Below are 18,763 nucleotides of genomic sequence, written 5' to 3' on the forward strand. Positions count from 1 at the left end.
AGTTTCCTGCAAAATACAGGTCTTCATCAGTAATGCACCTTGCTGCACAATAACAGAGTAATAACACCTTTCTCCATAGCTAACTCATATGAATTTTAACTGAAAGCTTTTGAGTTGAGTTGACAACAGTAATTCCCCTTGAAGTTTATTTTTTAAAGCTTTTTATTATGAAACTAATTTTGTGTGCTGTCTCAGCCTGAGGGGACTGCTTTCCTACAGAAATGGATGATGTTGTTTCCTCCTTCCCAAGGCTGAGAAGCAGAGGATTTTAAAGGGATCTTTGTTGCAATTTATTTTGTGGCATGCAACCAAATGATACAATTTTCTCACAGTAAACCCCCACACATAAAGCAGCTTGAAACATGGGAAAATGTACATATCTCACTGTATTGTGCCAAGTATAGATTTAGTGTCAGCATTAAAACATCGTTAAACAGTATTACAAGGGGAGATGTCACATTTCACTATTATCAAGAGGTTAAAAAAACAAAAAAATCAAGACAAATGGTCTCATCTGTGATAAACAGAAGTACTATATATCCATAAACAGTATGGATTTCCAGGAACACATATTTAATATGTCCATAACTTGGGACCAGTCTGTATTGTATTTTACTAAAGTCTCAACACTTTGCTATTTGGCTTCAGAAAGAGTAACCACTTTGACAACTATCAAGTTGTCAAAGTTCTGTGTATCATACTGAGGACACAGGTTGTACACAGAAATGACAGCACAGGGTATCTCTTCGAAAAACACCTGGGAAACTCAGTAAATTTAGGGAAGCAGTTATACAAGTTTCCATAAGACCTGTCTTCAGAATTATCTATACTGAAGATAAGGACCTCTAACATTCCTAATATGAAGATCTTCAGAGTGTTTCCAAGATACAAAGTACCAGTAACAATAAAAATCTCCAACCTTTAAGTCATTTGACCATGCAAATTATTAGGATATATTACTCTGTTTAAGGATTCTACTACTGAATTAACAATTTAGACTAATCTAGAAGGCAATATATTCTTTTTATATCTACCCCTATTATAAAATAATTGTCTTCTACATTACTAACATTAATGAAATTATGGATAAGGATGATGCTGCTATTGACACTAGCAGAATACTTCAGTACTATTTATTCTGACAGTTACCTTGGTTTGGTTACTAAATCCAGTTTTATCAATTGAATTAGTAACTCAGAAAACCTAAAATTAATTTGAAATGGACCACAGAGAAGTCTGTCCACTGGTCTAGATTCCAGAAAAATTAGAGCCAAGCATTAAATGTTTGGAACACTGCAGGATCCTTTAACCTCACAACAATTAAACCTCATCCTTTCTTGTCTGTGTGCCACTTCTAAAACAATTATGGCAGATTTCCAAAATTATGCTTTACTAATAGGAAACATTATTAACAGAGATGTTCTCAATAAAGACACATAACCCCAGAGTCTTGCTCACTCCTTAAAATCAAAAGAAAGTCAGGTTGGGACTGTGCACTTTGCATTTCTAGGGTTAATAGATCTGCATTTGCCAAATAACTTCATTAGAGAAGAAACACAAAACTTTTCAAGTCTATAGCTGCACAACAAATGGCATAAATTAAGCAAATCAGCATTAACCCAAATCTTTAGACAACTTATATCCCTGTCTTTCAGAAAGGTGAGCTACTTCTTTCTCCTCTCGAGCAAGGGCATACAGACACCCCATTCCCATGACTGAAATACAGAGTATCTTGTCTTGCTCAGCACACCAGGAATTATTTATCTGCAGCCAGGCACCAGACATTTGGTGTGCTTGCCTTGTGGCCCACAGCAGCTTCAGTGAAGCTGTGTGCCGTGCTGCGGCCCCTCTCCAAGGAGGATCAGCTGATGCTCCCTGTGCCCATCCCTGGAGATGGGGCTGAGATCTCCACCAGGCAGCATGCTTCAACTCTGCAACTGCAAACACCCAGTGCTGGAGAGGCAGGGAGTCACAGGACCAGAGAGACCACTTAACTGATGGCCAAGGACAAGTGAACACACACACAGGTGCAGGAGCAGACAACCTGGAGTGCTGCTCCCCCTGTGTCCACAAGCCAGTTGCTCATTAGTTTGGCTAAATTACTCTTAAAAAAGCTGTGTTTACATATGCTTCAGGAAGGAGAAAGCAGGGGGATGCTGTCTCCATGATTCTTAAAAACTTATTTTCCTTTCTCATAAGAAAGAGCATTCATCCATACTATAGATTTAATAGGTAAAAATACTAATCTGGAGTTACAACTTTGTATGCTAATTACAGAATCTAGGTAACTAAAAGGTAATATTGTGCTACAAGAACTACTCATTAGATGATGTGAGCCCTCAAAAAAAAAGTGAACTATGTCAGTTGAGAGTGATTCTTAAAATTAACATGCTATTTGTATAGCATCAGGAAAGTAAAAACTAAATACCACTGACAGCAATGTCTACTGCACCTGAAAGGTATATCAAATTAATTACTTAATATTAAGAAAACAGATTCAATAAAGCTATTAATTAACTTCTCCTCCCATATCTTAGAAAACTTGGCAAGACTTACTAACAAAAATCATTAGAGGGCACTTACCTTCCAAGACTCACATTCACAGTTACCAGGCCAATCACACTGGCTTACTTGCTAGTATAATTAAAAAGAGTATAATTCAATTTTTACTAAGTAAAGTAGACCATCATACACGATGCTCATATTATTTGAAAATTTTATGGCAGCTGTAACTGAGCCAAAGCAGGTACTGAGAGCACTTTAAGGAACATCACTGTACACAAGATGGCAATTGCTGTCAACATATATACCTACTATTTATACTGAAGTAGGTGCTTTTGCCTGCAGGCTTTTTGATAATGTGTTGCCTGGGAATACAAGAAATGCATTTTTTAGACTTGATACTGTTCTCAGTGAGCCTTAGGTATTTTTGCACTGCTTTGTTACCAAGAGCTAATTTGATGATCCCTACTCAAGGTCAGCTGCCTTGGACTTGCCATCCCCTGTTCACCTGCATCAAACAAAAGGGGCCCTGAGGGATCTCCAGAGCTGCAGGCTCTGAGCAGCGTCTGCTAAAATCTTAAGATTTGTTTCAACAAGCTGTCCAGAGGCAGCGTGGGAGTTCCAGCTCCAAGCACCATCCGTTTCCCTTATCTTGCTCAAGAGTCTTCAGCAGCCCTCAGATGGTAATGCTGCCACTGCCTCAGAAGAAAGTTTCATTTCAGATTCAAATTACATATTTTAAGGGCAACTTTAAACCAAGGGATCTTATGTAACCATCTTATATTATGCATTATCTGCATGATTAATAACAGCTGCAGGAACTGCTTTGAAAACTAATATCTCCTGTTCTTGTTTCCTACTGCCAAAATCTTTATATAAGGCTATCTATAAAAATCTTAATCTATGTGTTCCTCTCATTCTTAATTTGCCATCCCAAAGGCTATTAAAATCAACTATCTTATTACATAATAAGGTCTTATCACACATCTTATTTACATCAATATACAGTGATTCAGAATTATCATAAATTCATGTAATTGTCTACAGGAAGGGCATTGTCAAAATAAAGAGGCAACACTCTGATTTTGATGGCCAAATCCGACCTTGACATATGGCTACTCTCATGCTCAGAAGGTCCCCACAGGGATATGCACCAGTAAGGGTGGCTCTTACACAGATGGGGAAACAAGTAAAGCTTGGCAAAAAAATACCTAAGGATACTTGTATGCATATTGTTAACTATTCTGCAACACCCTGCTGGACAGAGGACACACACCAAAAAAAAAAAAAAAAAAAAAAAAAAAAGAAAGAGGGATTTTAAAATGTTTCATGCAGACTTTAATATTTGTGACTTTTTATATTGTGTCTAATTATCTTCAGGTTTAGTAGATTTGGAAATTGCAGGTATGCAGCAAACTCCCATTTAACAAATGTAGTTAAAAAAAACCCAGTTTATTGTATTCAGATCATACTGCCCTTAGAAAACAGCAATAAAATGTCTTAAAACTCTTGTAGTTTGTCCTACAAACTCCCTCAAGAGAAGTTTCACCTCTTTTGAATTAAGAGAAGAGCACAGAGGTTTCTAATCAGAGAAGAGACCTTTGTTTTATAGTTTTGCATAAAAATGTTTCGAAAGATGTCCTGACTCTTGGCAAAGCAAACAACTTTCTCTTTACTGTGTTAGAATTTATGACAGAATCTTTCTTTCCAATCACAGTGGTCTGTCCTTGATGCTGTTCTCCTGCAGACATCTCTAAAATGAACCACATCAATCATGAGGGCATATCAGGAAGACATTCCGGATGCAAGCAGAGTACCTCCTGTCACCACTTTATCATTCTGATAAATGGGGTAAGAAAACAAGTTGCAACAACACCACAATCTTGCAGACACATTCCTAAACTTTTCCACTGTGGAAATGATGAAGCTTTTCCTTTGCTGCTCAGATATCAACTTTCATTCTAATCTTAAACAGTGCACCCATCTTACACCTTCATTTTAAATGAATTTGGAAGCTTTCTTGGGAAATAGCTCATTAACAGTTGTTTGTATTGTGCCAAGACTGGACTTACATACAAAATATTTCCTTCTATAAACACATATTTCAAATAACTAAAAATAAATATTTTATATTCCTGCTATAATGCTCTTATACATTTGGTACAAAAGAAATAAATTTCCTTATCCCTGACTGAATAATTATGCTTTTAATGAGCAGGACAGGGTCCATGCTTCTGTTCACCAGCCACATGACTTGTCACCCTAATCATGCAGCTTCCTTGGTCATTTTATAGCAGTACTGAGTTATTTAAATTCATGTTTGACAATTATGCTTTAGGGACAAACTTATAGATGCTGCTTCAGGAAAACAGGTCATGTCAGACTGCTGACTATAGATGAGCTAGCTGCAACTCTGGAGATAAGTACAGAGGTGAAGCGCTTAAACTACTTTTCTTATGTTAAAAAACATAATAAACAAGAAACAAACTATCACCCCTACAAACAAACAAAATTCCTAAAGACAAGAATTACAAAATGCTGAAGGGAAACATTTCTCACTCCACTGTTTTCAGTGGTAATTTAACTGCTTCATCTTCAGAATAAAGACAGTAGTAACTAATTAGACAATGGAACTGGACAGGCTTAGTATAGTAAAATTCCAAAAAAACATCATGTCACAGATTTCACATACTGCTTTCTAACAGCTAATGACAGGGAAAATGGACTTAACAGCTCACCAATTCAGAATTTGCAAGTCAAACAGTATCTTAATTTAAAGGTCTGGTATATCAGATGATCTCTTGGCAGGTGGGGGGTGGTGGTGGTGAGGAACAACTGTTTTGAGCTGTAAACCAGCAAAGACAAAACCAGCTTGATTGCACAGACACAGCAGTGCTAGGGCAGAGCATCAATGGGCAAGAATGTCCATAAACTCAAGGAAAAGAGTTAAAAAACACAGAAAGACTAAAAATACTGCATACACTGACAGAGTAAGGCCTCATTTGGAAGAGACTGCTTGGGTGACAGACCAGATCCTCATATCCAGTGAGTATTCAAATCTATTCCTTCTCAGGGGAATGTACTGTCCAAATGACTGACTACTGAATGCTTCTCTAGTAGATCTGACCTTTGAGAGACAACACAATTTTCTGATTGTATGTCTGAACCTTGAAGACCACATGACAAGGGTTGGCATCAGTTCCACACATTAACACAGTGACTCTGTTGCTCTGCAACTTGGGCTAAGTGTTGACAAATAAGGGGGCAGGAGATTTATGAGAGAAAAGCTTTTTCAATCACCTACGTGCCTAGTGTAGGGAAGGACCAACAGAATAACAAGTGTGATCTTGCACAGGGGTAGATAAAGAAATAATTGGAGTGTCTTCATCTCAAGGTTAAAAGAAGGTAGAATAGGAAATCACAGAATCAACTAGGTTGGAAAAGACCTTTGAGATTGAGTCCAACCTATGACTGAACATCACCTTGTCAACTAGACCATGGCACTGAGTGCCACATCTAGTTTCCTCCTAAACAGCTCCAAGGATGGTGACTCCACTAGCTCCCTGGGCAGCCCATTCCAATGACCAATCACTCCTTTTGTGAATAAATTCTTCCTAATGTCCTATCTAAACCTCCCCTGGTGCAGCTTAAGGCTTTGTCCTCTTGTCCTGTTGCTGGTTGCCTGGGAGAAGAGACTGACCTCCACCTGGCTACAGCTTCCTTTCAGGCAGCTGTACAGTGATATGGTCTCTTGTGAGCCTTCTCTTCTCCAGGCTAAACAACTCCAGCTCCCTCAGCTGCTCCTCACAGGACTTGTGCTCCAGACCCTTCACCAGCCTTATTGCCCTTCTCTGGACCTGCTCCAGCTCCTCAACATTCTTCCTAAACTGAGGGGCCCAGAACTGGACACAGCACTCAAGGCATGGCCTCACCAGTGACGAGTGCAGGGGAAGAATGACCTCCCTGCTCCTGCTGCTGATACAGGCCACGATGCCACTGGCCCTGGCCACCTGGGTACTCTGCTGGTTCACGTTCAGCTGCTCTCAACCAGCACCTCCAAGTCCTTTTCTGCCTGGCTGCTGTCCAGCCACTCTGTCCTCAGCCTGTAGCACTGCAGGGGTTTGTCACTACTTTCAGAACAAACCTGGAAACACTGACTAAGAGGAACAATATAAAGGGCTAGGAGAGACATTTCAGCCTTTAAATAAGAACACCATTGATCTCTGAAGAATTTCACAAACAGCAGATCCCATAAATGGGGCACTAGTAATCTTTGACCTCTTCCTAAACAAGAATTAAAATGCAACACCTCCTCCCTTCCCTGAAACTCTGCTGTATATGCATGTATCTCAAACAGCATTTGGCAAAACAGTTCCACAGAGGATGTGTCAGAAAAATTGAGTAACACTTCTCACAACACCATAGTATTCTCAGAAAACTGATCTTTACAAGAATCTCTTCTATTTCTACATGCATATGATGAAGGTGTAGCTGGGGATGGAACTGCAGAATGAGAAAGAAATTCTGGGGGTTTCACCATGAAGCAGCATTTGTAGTTTTCCCAGATTCAGAAGCACAGAATACATCTCTGGCAGCACTCAATGACACAGGGAGATGAACTTTGAGATGGATTATAAGAGGAGAAGAGGAGTATATGTTGTTTCTTTGGTGATAGATAATGACAGCTGAGGGAATAATGGCTTGCTGAGCTACATAAGGAAAAATTACACTAAAGAGCCACTCCCTTCTCCTAAAGGAATGTGGTTGATGTTATTTAACACTGAAAGGAGATCTATGCTGACTTGAAGATATGGCTGAACACTACACAGAAACTACTCACAGTATCATTGTGCCCAGCATAGCCATTTGTAGCAATCTGAAGAAGATGCACACTGAATCACCAGAGAACCAAAACTGCTGGGTTTTTTTTGCTGTTGCATTCTCTTCTTTTACCACTTGCTGTCAAAATCTTTCATAGAGTCATAGAATAGCCTGAGTTGGAAGAGACCCATCAAGGATCATTGAATCCAACTCCTGGCCCTGCACAGGCCACCCCAAGAGTCACTCCATGTGCCCGAGAGTGTTGTCCAAACACTTGTTGAGCTCTGTCAGGCTTGGTGCTGTGACCACTTCTCTGGGGAGGTGTTCCAGTGCCCAACCACCCTCAGGGTGAAGAACCTTTTCCTGATATCCAACCTAAACCTCCCCTGACACAACTTCAGGCCATTCCCTCAGGTCCTGTCACTGGTCACCACAGAGAAGAGATCAGTGTCTGCCCCTCCTCTTCCTCTCACCAGGAAATCATAACTGCAATGAGGTCTCCCCTCAGTCTCCTCTCCTCCAGGCTGAACAGACCAAGTGACCTCAGCCACTCCTCACACAGCTTCCCCTCAAGGCCCTTCACCGTCCTTGTTGCCCTCCTCTGGACACTCTCTGACAGCTCAGTGTCTTCCTTATGTTGTGGCACCCAGAACTGCCCCCAGCACTCGAGGTGAGGCTGCCCCAGTGCAGAGCAGAGCAGGACAATCCCCTCCCTTGTCTGGCTGTGCCTGATGTCCCCCAGGACAGGGTTGGCCCTCCTGGCTGCCAGGGCACAATGACTCACATTCAATTGCCATGGACCAGGACCCCCAGCTCCCTCTCTGCAGCGCTGCTCCCCAGCCTCTCATTCTCCAGTCTGTATGTGCATCAATGTTTTTCCTACTACAGTCAACTAACAATCCTTTATTTCCCTTTTCTTTTTACCTATCTTATTATTTTTGCTATTTCTCTCCTCTATGTATTTGCTTTGCTTCCCCACCTTCCCCTTCCAACTAGAAACTTTCCAGGCTTCAGTTCATAATATCTTCATATTATTAAGAAGGAATTAATTAATTTGACTATTCTGTCAAATCAGCACTTCACTCATTTTATTGAAACTTGGGTCAGAATAAACTGTTATGAGCAACACTTGCATATTGACTGCATTTCAGCTCCAGTGCTGAGTATGAAATAAGCATACCTTATATTTTGGAATTTAATTAAAACATGAAATATAAAATAATTAATAAAACTAAATACACAAAATGGTCTTTTTGCATTACAGTGGTAATTTGCAAATTTTAGAACTAAACTACTTTATAATCCAATCAAATAGCCTTCACTATTCCTTTTGAACAGCAGTCTTGCAAAATACAGGGAAGAAGGCAGAGAATTTATCTTGTAATTCTAATTGAAAAGCAATGGTTACTAGAATATGAATATTCTAAAGTATTTCACTTGTAAGAAATCAGTTTCTTTGATAAGTAGTCACATATAATATTACTTGGTAAAGACTAATCAAATCTCCTCAATTTTCTCGTTCATCAATGACAATGCATTTTGGCTTTTCCATTCCCTTTTATCATCTGCTGCCTGCTCAGTCAACTTAAACAATACTTTTAAAAATGGTTATGTAAATACATCTCTCCTTGCACGTAAGTATTTGCAGTTCTTTTCATTTAGAACTACATTATCCATACAACCTCTGAAGTCAATGATGGGGTTGTATGAGCAAGTGATAACTGATGTGCTGGGAGAAATCAGAGAGGCAGCAAGGGCAGAAAAAACAAGGGCTTTGGGTGACCTAAGAGGTGAAATGTTTGGGTGCTATCAAGTGATTCTTCTACAGAGAAAGTGGCTTTAAACACCACATAGGTAAATGTAACTACTGGGATGGTACCAAGTGACACCTGAAGCAAAACCTTCAGTAGAAGCTGTCTTTAATAGCAGATATGACACACTCAGATTCAACTAATCTACAGGGGAAATGCTTGCTAAAATAATTCAACATGAGGCACCAACCTTCATAAAGTGGAGCTATGAAAAAAATGGCAAGTTTTTAAAACTAAGCTAGAATTGGTAGGTAAGAAAATTATGTCCTTGCAGACAGCACAGAAACTACTAGTGAAGATAATACTGGAGATGCTTTGCTAATGCATACGTTCTATTGGGAAGGGCTTGATATAGTGAAAGAAGCCAGGTATGACCAACAGCAAGTTAAAAGTTTACTAGAATTAAGAGGACATTCAAAAAGCTGAATTTACAGGCTGGAGAAAAACAGAAGGACTACAAACTCCAGTAGTTTTAGAGATAAAAAAACAAGAAAGCAGATAATTTACTTCTCAGTACTTCTAATACTCATATGCAGGGATTTTGAGAGGAAAGTGACACTAAGCATGGAAATATCACCTACAGTATTCACTACAGTCAACCATATATAGAAATCAAATTCACTCAGTCCCTGGATTGAGCTGCTGCATTTCAATTTAAAACAATCTCAGCAAGCTCTGTGAAGGAAAGAGCTCCACTCCTGAGATCACAGTAGAAGAAATATTATCAGTACTCGGCTTCTGGATGCTCTGTGAGCTGTTAGGAGCCAAAACCAGAACACAGCTTTTAGTTAATGTGCATAAAATATTACATGGCAGCTCTGCCCAAATCTGCCAGTTTGACTTGTTTTCTCTTGACAAGAGATGGATAATAGCCTAATGCAGGAAGTCATCTCCTGTGTGAAGCTAATCATCAAGGGGAAAACAGTTCAGGTATAAAAATCCCCCATGCCTTCAACACATTTGAGGCTTCCTGAAGAGCACATTAATTAAGATCTAACAAATGAGATTTCCTGAATTTTAAGAGAACAATTCAAAGAGAATGACATCAGAGTAAACAATTTCTTTCTAGTCCTTTGGTGCCCAATTTCTATTTGTGGACATGACAGAGTACACTTCAAATAATACGTGAAGGGATACTCACTGAAATGTTTAAGGGAAAATATTTAAGATCTTGTAACAGAAACTTAAAGGCAAATAGATCAGTTTTACATTTTATTCAGAAGGTATCATCTTTGGATGTAAAAGGTTTTAAGTGACATCAGGGATAGAAATTAAGCCAAGTCATCTATACCATAGAAAGTCTGCAGAGGCATTCTTGTGTTACCCACTTTGATCATGCTTGGCAGATGAAGTAAGATAGGATCACAGCATAAGAAAGTATGTAACTTGTCACTTTTTCTAACACATAAAGCCTGGGAACTATCTTTTTATAACAAATAAAATAGTGTTTTAAAGGCAAAACACAGTTGTGACCATTTTTTAATGTTCTTTGTACGTATATGGCATTGGGCACTTCTGCCCAAAGCACAACACAAACCTTATGACAACTGCTTTGTAATGTTCTTGTAATGTTGGAAATGTTACCTTTTTTTTTAACATTATACCATTAACTAAATCCAGAAAATACCTTAAATTTTGTGTGCAGGATTTGATTTAAAATATTTGACTCAAATATTTGACCTGGTCTAATGAAAGGTATCCCTGCCCATAGCAGGGAGGCTGGAACTAGATGATCTTTAAGGTCCCATCCAAGCCAGGACATTCTGTGATTCTATTTATCAATCTACCAGCTCACACCCCTAGATATAACCTTGATACACAAGTGTTTCATGAAACACACACAAGATCAGTGCCAACAAAGACTGCAGTGTCTATAAACCATCAGCCAGAGCATTACACAAGCCAACATCAGCTAACAGCCTGTGTGGTTATTGCTTATTTTGATAACTGCAGTTCCACAGTGCTGTAATTGCACATCAGTAAACTTCTGGCAAATCTTTGCAGGACCACAAATGTAGAACCCAAAATCTGCACATTCCCCACCCAAAAAACTGAGTCTATAGCATTTCATCAAAACCAGACTGACATTTATGCTAGTAAGCAGCAAGTGAGTAGATTTAGCAAGGGCTTGTCTATCCAGTTATTCTGAAATAACTGTTTTGGATTTGTGGAGCTGTCTTTTTTCTGAAACAAAATGACATTTCATGAAAAAAATTTTTAATCTTTTCATTTTATTAAATTAATAAAGGAGATGGCACTCATTCTGAACCAAGAATAATACACAGTTAACTATTATTCTGTATTATTCCATTGCTCCTCTCCTTTGCACTAGTTAGTTGTTTTTTTGATGTAGATAAGCCTTAAGAGTAGAGACTGTATTTACAAGCCACACAAACAAACAATGTATACCAGCAGAAGAGTTCATAAAACTTTGAGAAAGATGAAATGCAAATTGTGAAACTAGGTAAGATACTACATATGACAAAAAACGCCAAACATGTAAAGTCCACACTGACATTCAGATATACCCTTGGGCATGACAAGGCCTTCCACTGGCTATCTGTTCAGAAGTCTTTTGCTCAAATAAACAATTTTTGTCTGTAGAAAAGTAGATTTTCCTAATACTCGAACAACTTTTTTTATTGTATGTGAAATAGTTTCTTCCAAAATATATTCCACACACATCTGAATATAATATCTATTACACAGATTTACAGAACAAACAGACCTATGGATTTAGGCAGTATTCATTTTGATTTTTATTCCACAGCACAAGAAAAATATACACAATTTTGAAGGTTTACAGTTTCACCAGCACACAACGCATTCACATCTTGCAGAACGTGGCATTTTTCTTCAACCCCCAGCTCCTAGAGCCAAGAATATTGCAAGGAAATTTAAGCCTCTACCCAAGTCTGTAGGCTTAATAACTGTAAAGGGAAAGCTTGTGAAAATGTGGATTGATTGTTCCATACAGACTCAGAAATTGGAAGGTATACCAATTTTCTTTCCAATTGCAGGATTTTTCTTGAAAATGGCTGCAAACAACCAGAGTTGTGGAACAGGGGTTCGCAAATTCATGTATCAGCAGCAAGTTGGAGACTCCCTGGTAAGAGGAGACATAACTCAGCTGATCCTGTTAGAATTTAATTTCTCTTTACCAGCCCTTTGTTTACAGGCTGATCTCTCAACAGAGAGAAAGATGCAGAGGAAGCAAGGGAAAGAATCTGCAATTCATCCAACTACTACTTACTACCAATGCTACCTGGTGCCAGGGATGTCACATAGCAAAAGCTGAGGGGCATTTTTTTTCTTAAGATCTTTTGCAGTGGTTACCTCAGGCCAAGGATGCTGCTACTCAGCACTGCATTGCAGACCTTCTCACACTTGGATTTCTTGCATCTGAACCCTGTGCCAATGAACCAGAATGAGGCCATGCATGAGAAAAACCAACACCCCTATAAGCAGTAAAGAACAGGCTTAAGCAACAGCTTTAGTCAAAACCAAGAGGCAAGTATGTCTCATATGACTCACAAAGTTTAATGAAGAGGCTTGTTACTGGTATTTTGGATCCAGGGTTGTCAACAGCTAGTTTGGAAAGGTGTAACAACAAAGGCATTGCAGAAGCAAAATACCAAAGACTGGTAGTGGGAGATCTTAAGGACTGAAAACTGGGAATAAACAATGGGACACTACAAGTCAGAAGACAACAGTGCCAATAAGTGAGGCAGAATCATGTGCACGATAGAAATGGCATTTTAATTAATTGCTTATTTTTTTCACATGGGATCACTACATTATCCACAGTACTGGATGGTCCCATGCAAGGAAAAACTGAGGTGCATTGTTTGCAGGATCCCTGATTCACCTGTTGCAAAAATAACATTTCTAGTTTCCAAGGAAGGAAGTAGAGAGGGATGGTACAGGAGAGAAAAAAATGTAGCTGTGGAGGAACTGCATTCTGTGCTGCCCTCTGGTAGCAATTCCTGCCTCAAGTTGAACTAATACCTGAGATCATGCTGTCATAGGTAATGCCACTGTATTCTCTGTTTTTCATATGGTTGATACAAAATGTAAATACAAAATGCAGCTGCAACAGAAACTTTACTTCGAAGTACAAAGCAGTAATTTTATTTTTTAGTTAATGACTTTTCTGTGGTCCTAAGAGCTCAAAATATTACATATTTGGTCTACTTCAAGAGATGGACCTCGAGAAGACCACCCAACAAATTGGTTTTTGGATAACTCCTTACCAGAGGAGTTTGATTCCTTTGCATAAGAAAAGGTTTTATTCAACCAACACCTGAGTATTTTAGTGCCAGCATGATCTGAGCATGTATAATGCAGTGCAGGAGCAGGACATTATGTACAACCAAAAATTCAACCTCCTATTGCTAACAGCTACCATGTCAGCTGGATGCAGATCACTTTGGAAAGCTATGATTAGTCATGTAGGAAGTGTTTTGTAGAAAAGAGTTCTTATCTGAATTGCTGAAACTAATGCTTTCTTATCAGCTCAGATACTTCTGCATTTTTAAAATGGAGGCAACATCAATTTCTTCTTTAAACAGCTTTCAAGTGTTCACATCAGCTTCCAGAAGGAAATAAGTGGACTAAGTGCTTCTACTTAACCTGCAACCATTGTATGTGTAATTTTAAACCTGTCTCTTGCCACTGCTTTAGGTAAGCAGAGACTGTTGTAACAAATCAGAAATCCAGCTTCCATGATAAAGTAAGACAGCGTTAATTTCCAGCAGAGGAAGCTGGTGATTTAAAATAGTCAAAAAAGATTTTTATGAAATTCACTCATAACTAAGTCTTGAAAAAGACAACCCCAGAGGAAAATAAATATTTGAGGGAAAATAACAGGGGCTCTAAAGCCTACGCACCTTTACATAGATAAAAACATAAATAGATGCCTTGGCTTCTTAACAGTGTGAAATTCAGTACCATCTGCTAAGACCAACACCATAGGCTTGTCTTCTAGCAGTCATTACTTCTACAGATAACGTAAAGACCAAGGAGACTAGCAGAACTCAAAGGCAGAATGCAGGGAAATTTCAGATCCACAGCAATATGCAGGTGCTGTGCACTGTATCCAAGTTCTGTTCCGATACTTGGTGAGGCAATGTGAACAGAAATGATGCAACATGTAAATATTGCCTTACACACAACACCACATCGTAACAATTGTGCAAATTTCCAGTCTCCTGTTAAAAAACACCAACATCAAAGCAGGATTTATTGCCATGAAAAATCACAATTATATTTCAGCTCAAGCATTGCTTTTAAAAAAGCAAACAAATAAGACAGCTTTAAAAACACAGGCTTTGTGAAATTTACCCTTGTGTAATACTCATTTGCTTACACAGTACCATATATAGTTCTGCACTATACAGCTCATTATTTGTGCCCTCATAGACACTCGATAGGCACATAAGCCAGTACTTGCACAAAAATCAATCATTACCTAGCTCAATGAAATTGCAGTTCCTGAGATATTATTGCTGATTTTCTTTGGTCATCAAAACCCTCAAAAACTACCGCGATCCTTGGTATGCAGAAACGCTTCAGTTGATGTTTAAAATTGCTCTTTGTTTTGCACACTCCTTCATTTTTCCCTCCAGAAGATAATGGCAAGAGAAGCCACACAGAATATATTCCCTCTTCAGACAACAGCTCAAAAGCTTCAGTAATGTGAACGTTTCTGCAATGACCATAACCTACCTAAACTGTGACTTTGGAGGGGAAGAAGGAGGTTCAGTTTTCATTCCTATTTGTCTTGACCTCTATCCTAAATAAACAGATGGAGCAATGGTTATCGTGATATCACCAGATGTAACTGTTTTAGAATCATGGAATCCTGTCCAGTAGGAATCAGACTCTGGCTGTCAATACTTTTCAAAAAGGCTGCAAGCAGCACCCAGAATGCAATAAATATTTTTTATTTTCAACCCCTTAGCTGGTTTCAAACCAGCAAGATATTGTCAGAGTTTTCCACTCCTTTTACCCATTCTATAAAGCACAACTTCACAGCACATGTGGTGTTAGAGAAATCCAGAACCACAGATGTTAGTATGCATGGGACACAGAAAAATCCCCCAGAGGGGAAAAGGTAAACTGCATACAGTTGCACCCCCAAGTATGGGAAAAAAATACTATCATCTCCTAATACAGAAAAAATAATTACCCATTCAGTACTGGAACTCAGTTTCTTCACCCACACAGCTAAGTGTTCCCTTATCACTAGACTAGAGCTGGACATCTCAGAAAAATCAAGGAATGCACAGACTGAGGGAAGAGTTTGTGGATAGAGCTGTACTGCAGAATAAGCATGATGCTGAGAATCTCGGGCCAATCCGCAGAGTCTGCATTCCTGGCCCTGAGAGCTGCATTTAAATTGTGGCCTTACGCTGTCCTAAGTTTGAGGCTTGAATGCTCAGAAGATCTGCAAAACATAATTACTAAAAGCATCACGGAATGCGAAAAGCAACTTCCAAAATGCACAAATTCTCAGCTAGTGTAAATCACCACAGATCAATGACAGGCAGCTACACCAGTGGAGACTTCCATTTACAAGCTCTCTTAATTTGCATTGCTTAAAATGATCAAACCCCAAGTGAACTTGCACTAGAACAGGACCTGAAAGCTTTGCTTTACAAATTAAATACTTAACAGTTATATAGCACGCTTACTACAATTAGTTTACATTAGTAAACCTTCCATAGCCTGTACATACGTGGTGGTAGAAAAAAATATATCTGTTAGACATAATTTTTAAAAAGCTAATTAATACCACAGCAAGGCATCTTAAAAGGAATTTTAAAAATTAGTGCACTTACCAAAAACCAACCAACCAAACATATTTTCAAAGTGTCCACACACAGGAGCTTTAACTGCAATATGCTTTTCAAGCTTTGGGCATAAATTTTCTAATTCAGAGGCTGCAATAATACATAAATACTTTCTGCTATCTCAATATGAATTTTAAAAGCTTTGTAATTTTTTTGTAATTTTTTTTTTTTTACTTTGAAGTGATAAATGTTCAAGAAAACATCTGCAAGGGCTCATTCATTGCCCTGCTGACAGAAGTCATAACTCTGCATTTGGCCTTAGATCAATAGTGATGGGGGCTCAATTATTCAGTAATGCACTGCTATACACCACCCCATTTAATTATAACACAGGGCACTATTAATACCTAAACACATTTCTACTCAAACAGCAAAGTCTTAAAAAAAGAAAAGGAAATTCAAGAAATATGGGCAATATGTTTAATCTTAAACTGTGGGGAGTCTTTAATCAATTCCAACACTGCTAAATTAAATAAAGCCCTTGTTCAATTGCCTGTCCTCAGTTCATAAAATCAATTGTTTTCGAAACCTGGAAGAAGCATCAACTTTCAATCGGTGATAAATGTAAATAAGCAAAAAACTGTCTGGGTTTTCCATCACATAGTGTGTATGGTAGACATTACAATTGAGAAACATTTTAAAATGTGTATAAAATTCAGGAATTTTTGTACAATGGAGCTGTATTTTTTTTTATATTCAGTAACAACACACCTTTTAATCAAAAGTGTAAACTGGCCTATCTTTACTGATTTCAGTGAAACTGGGCTGTTCCACAACAGGTCCAGGATGAGCAGAGGTTTATACTATGCCTTAACACACTCCATTGGGGGGAAAAAAAAAAACAAACTATAAAAGAAAACACTCCCATGCTTTTCTCTCCAAAAATAAGATGTACTGTTACAGGTGAAAGACTTTAACAGATAAATATTAAAAACATTCTGGTACACAGTTAAAAAATACCAAAAAAACAAACCAACAAATCAAACCAATAAAACCCCACCACCCAACATTTGTAAATCAACAGTCTAGACAGACTATCATCTCGAAGTCTAAAACATCAAAAATCATAGGATCTACTTCTCACTCCGTATGGTCTTCCCTCCTCCAGTTTCAGCCTAATTCTTAATTTAACTCATTCAAACATCTCTGCCAGAGAAAGTCAAAACAATAATGTTAAATTTAAGAAAATGCAGAAGGTGTTAAACACAGCAATACAGTGCCAGTCTACGTGGCAGTGCATTAGGAGCTAAACTGAATAACAAGCACCTCACCCAATGTTCAAATACAAATAATAACTTTCTTCCCTTAGCTATTTTATCCATCTGCAACAGTACATTTTGCTTTTCTTACAAAAGGTCTTAAAGTTTCTTTTACATGTAGACCAGGGTTTGATATTTAAAAGACATACACAAAACCTATGTCTGCCAACTTAATCTGTCACAACTGCCAGTGTCAAGTATACCAGCATTTAATTTTATGGTGAAAATGCATCACAGGTCCCCCCCCCCCAATACATTCTCTTGGTTTATAATCTATGCTTACCAGTATGTTTAAATTGGCCCTTCTTAAATAATTGAAATATAAAGCAGGTATTAACTTACCTTACGCCCATCGCTTGCATGGCAGTTCACATTTAAAGGAGTCAATAAAGCCATCAGCTTTTCTTCATTACCACTCCTGTAAATGAGGAGAATATTATAGAAAGGGTGGGAAAAGGGCAGAGCTCTTTGATATCCATCTCCTTAGTATTCTGCAAAGTATAGTATATTGAAATTTGTACTGTGGCAGGAAGAATGTTGGATGGCTAAAGAATCTTCTTTACAAGAACATTTCAAAACCAAGGGTAAATACAAAAAAGAATATACATTTGCAGTTAAATGTGTTGAAAAAGATCATACAAAAACACCTCAATTTGTCTCCTTAACCTCATATTTCCTTTTTCTAATTTTACAGATCCTCTGAAAGCCATTTGTCAAAATAAATTAACTGAATGTAACATATTTTCATAGCACATGGCCCATAACATTTGAAACAACTATATACCAATACCCAGAAATTTTTAGAAGGGTTAACAGTCTATATAAATTGGTCTTGTGCAGTCAGAAGGAAGGATGAAAAGCATCTTTGCAATATACAATTCAACTTTACACCTTTTGTATAGGCTTCCTTATGCTCTGTTCTGAAAAAACCTATTTTCAAAATACATCCTACGGTAGCAGTAAAAACCCAAAGAAAAGAAAGATTCCAATATTTAAATTGCCCCTAAAAAGAACAGTCACAAAACAATAAAGAGGATTTAAGCAGCTTAAGGCAAAAACTCAATATTAACCTTATAACCACCATAGTGGGGGATTTCAATTACATAAACAGGCTTTTATATTTGTACCAGACTAAAGTCTGAAGAGATTTATGCTAATTAAGTGGTTTGCTTGCAGCATTTCATGGAAAGGCATGACAAAACAGTACTATTTTAAAAACCCCTTTTCCTCGCCTGCTTCCACCCCCAAAATATGGTTTATATTCTAAGCAGCACTCACCTAGCAGCTTCCAGGAGTTCGTCCTTCTTGTATTCACCTAAATGATTGCAAAATATCATGCTGTTAGCATTTGGCAGAAGACAGATTAAGAAATGCAGTAGGAAGCAAATACAGAATTAAAACAGAGAAGAGGAGAAAAAAGCCCACACCCCGCTGGGTGATGGAGCTGTGACGTTAGCCAGCTTGTGGAGGCAGCATCACCAGTACCTTGGAGACGGGCAGCAAATTGACGCATCTT

The 18,763-nt window shown here is 38.3% G+C and overlaps 1 protein-coding gene across 2 annotated transcripts in view; it reads right to left on the minus strand.

Annotated features, from left to right (window-relative positions):
* The window catches only part of TNKS (tankyrase), a 129,768-nt gene that overhangs the window by 44,822 nt on the left and 66,183 nt on the right, over positions 1 to 18,763 (minus strand). For both annotated transcript variants that reach the window (XM_053941956.1, XM_053941955.1), the window contains exons 4-5: positions 18,526 to 18,562; positions 17,590 to 17,665 (exon numbers count right to left, since the gene is read on the minus strand). In XM_053941956.1, the coding sequence (XP_053797931.1) occupies positions 17,590 to 17,665; positions 18,526 to 18,562 (113 nt within the window). The remainder of the gene's footprint in view (positions 1 to 17,589; positions 17,666 to 18,525; positions 18,563 to 18,763) is intronic.

This window comes from Vidua chalybeata, chromosome 4 (genome assembly GCF_026979565.1).
Source record: "Vidua chalybeata isolate OUT-0048 chromosome 4, bVidCha1 merged haplotype, whole genome shotgun sequence".
NCBI lineage: Eukaryota > Metazoa > Chordata > Aves > Passeriformes > Viduidae > Vidua > Vidua chalybeata.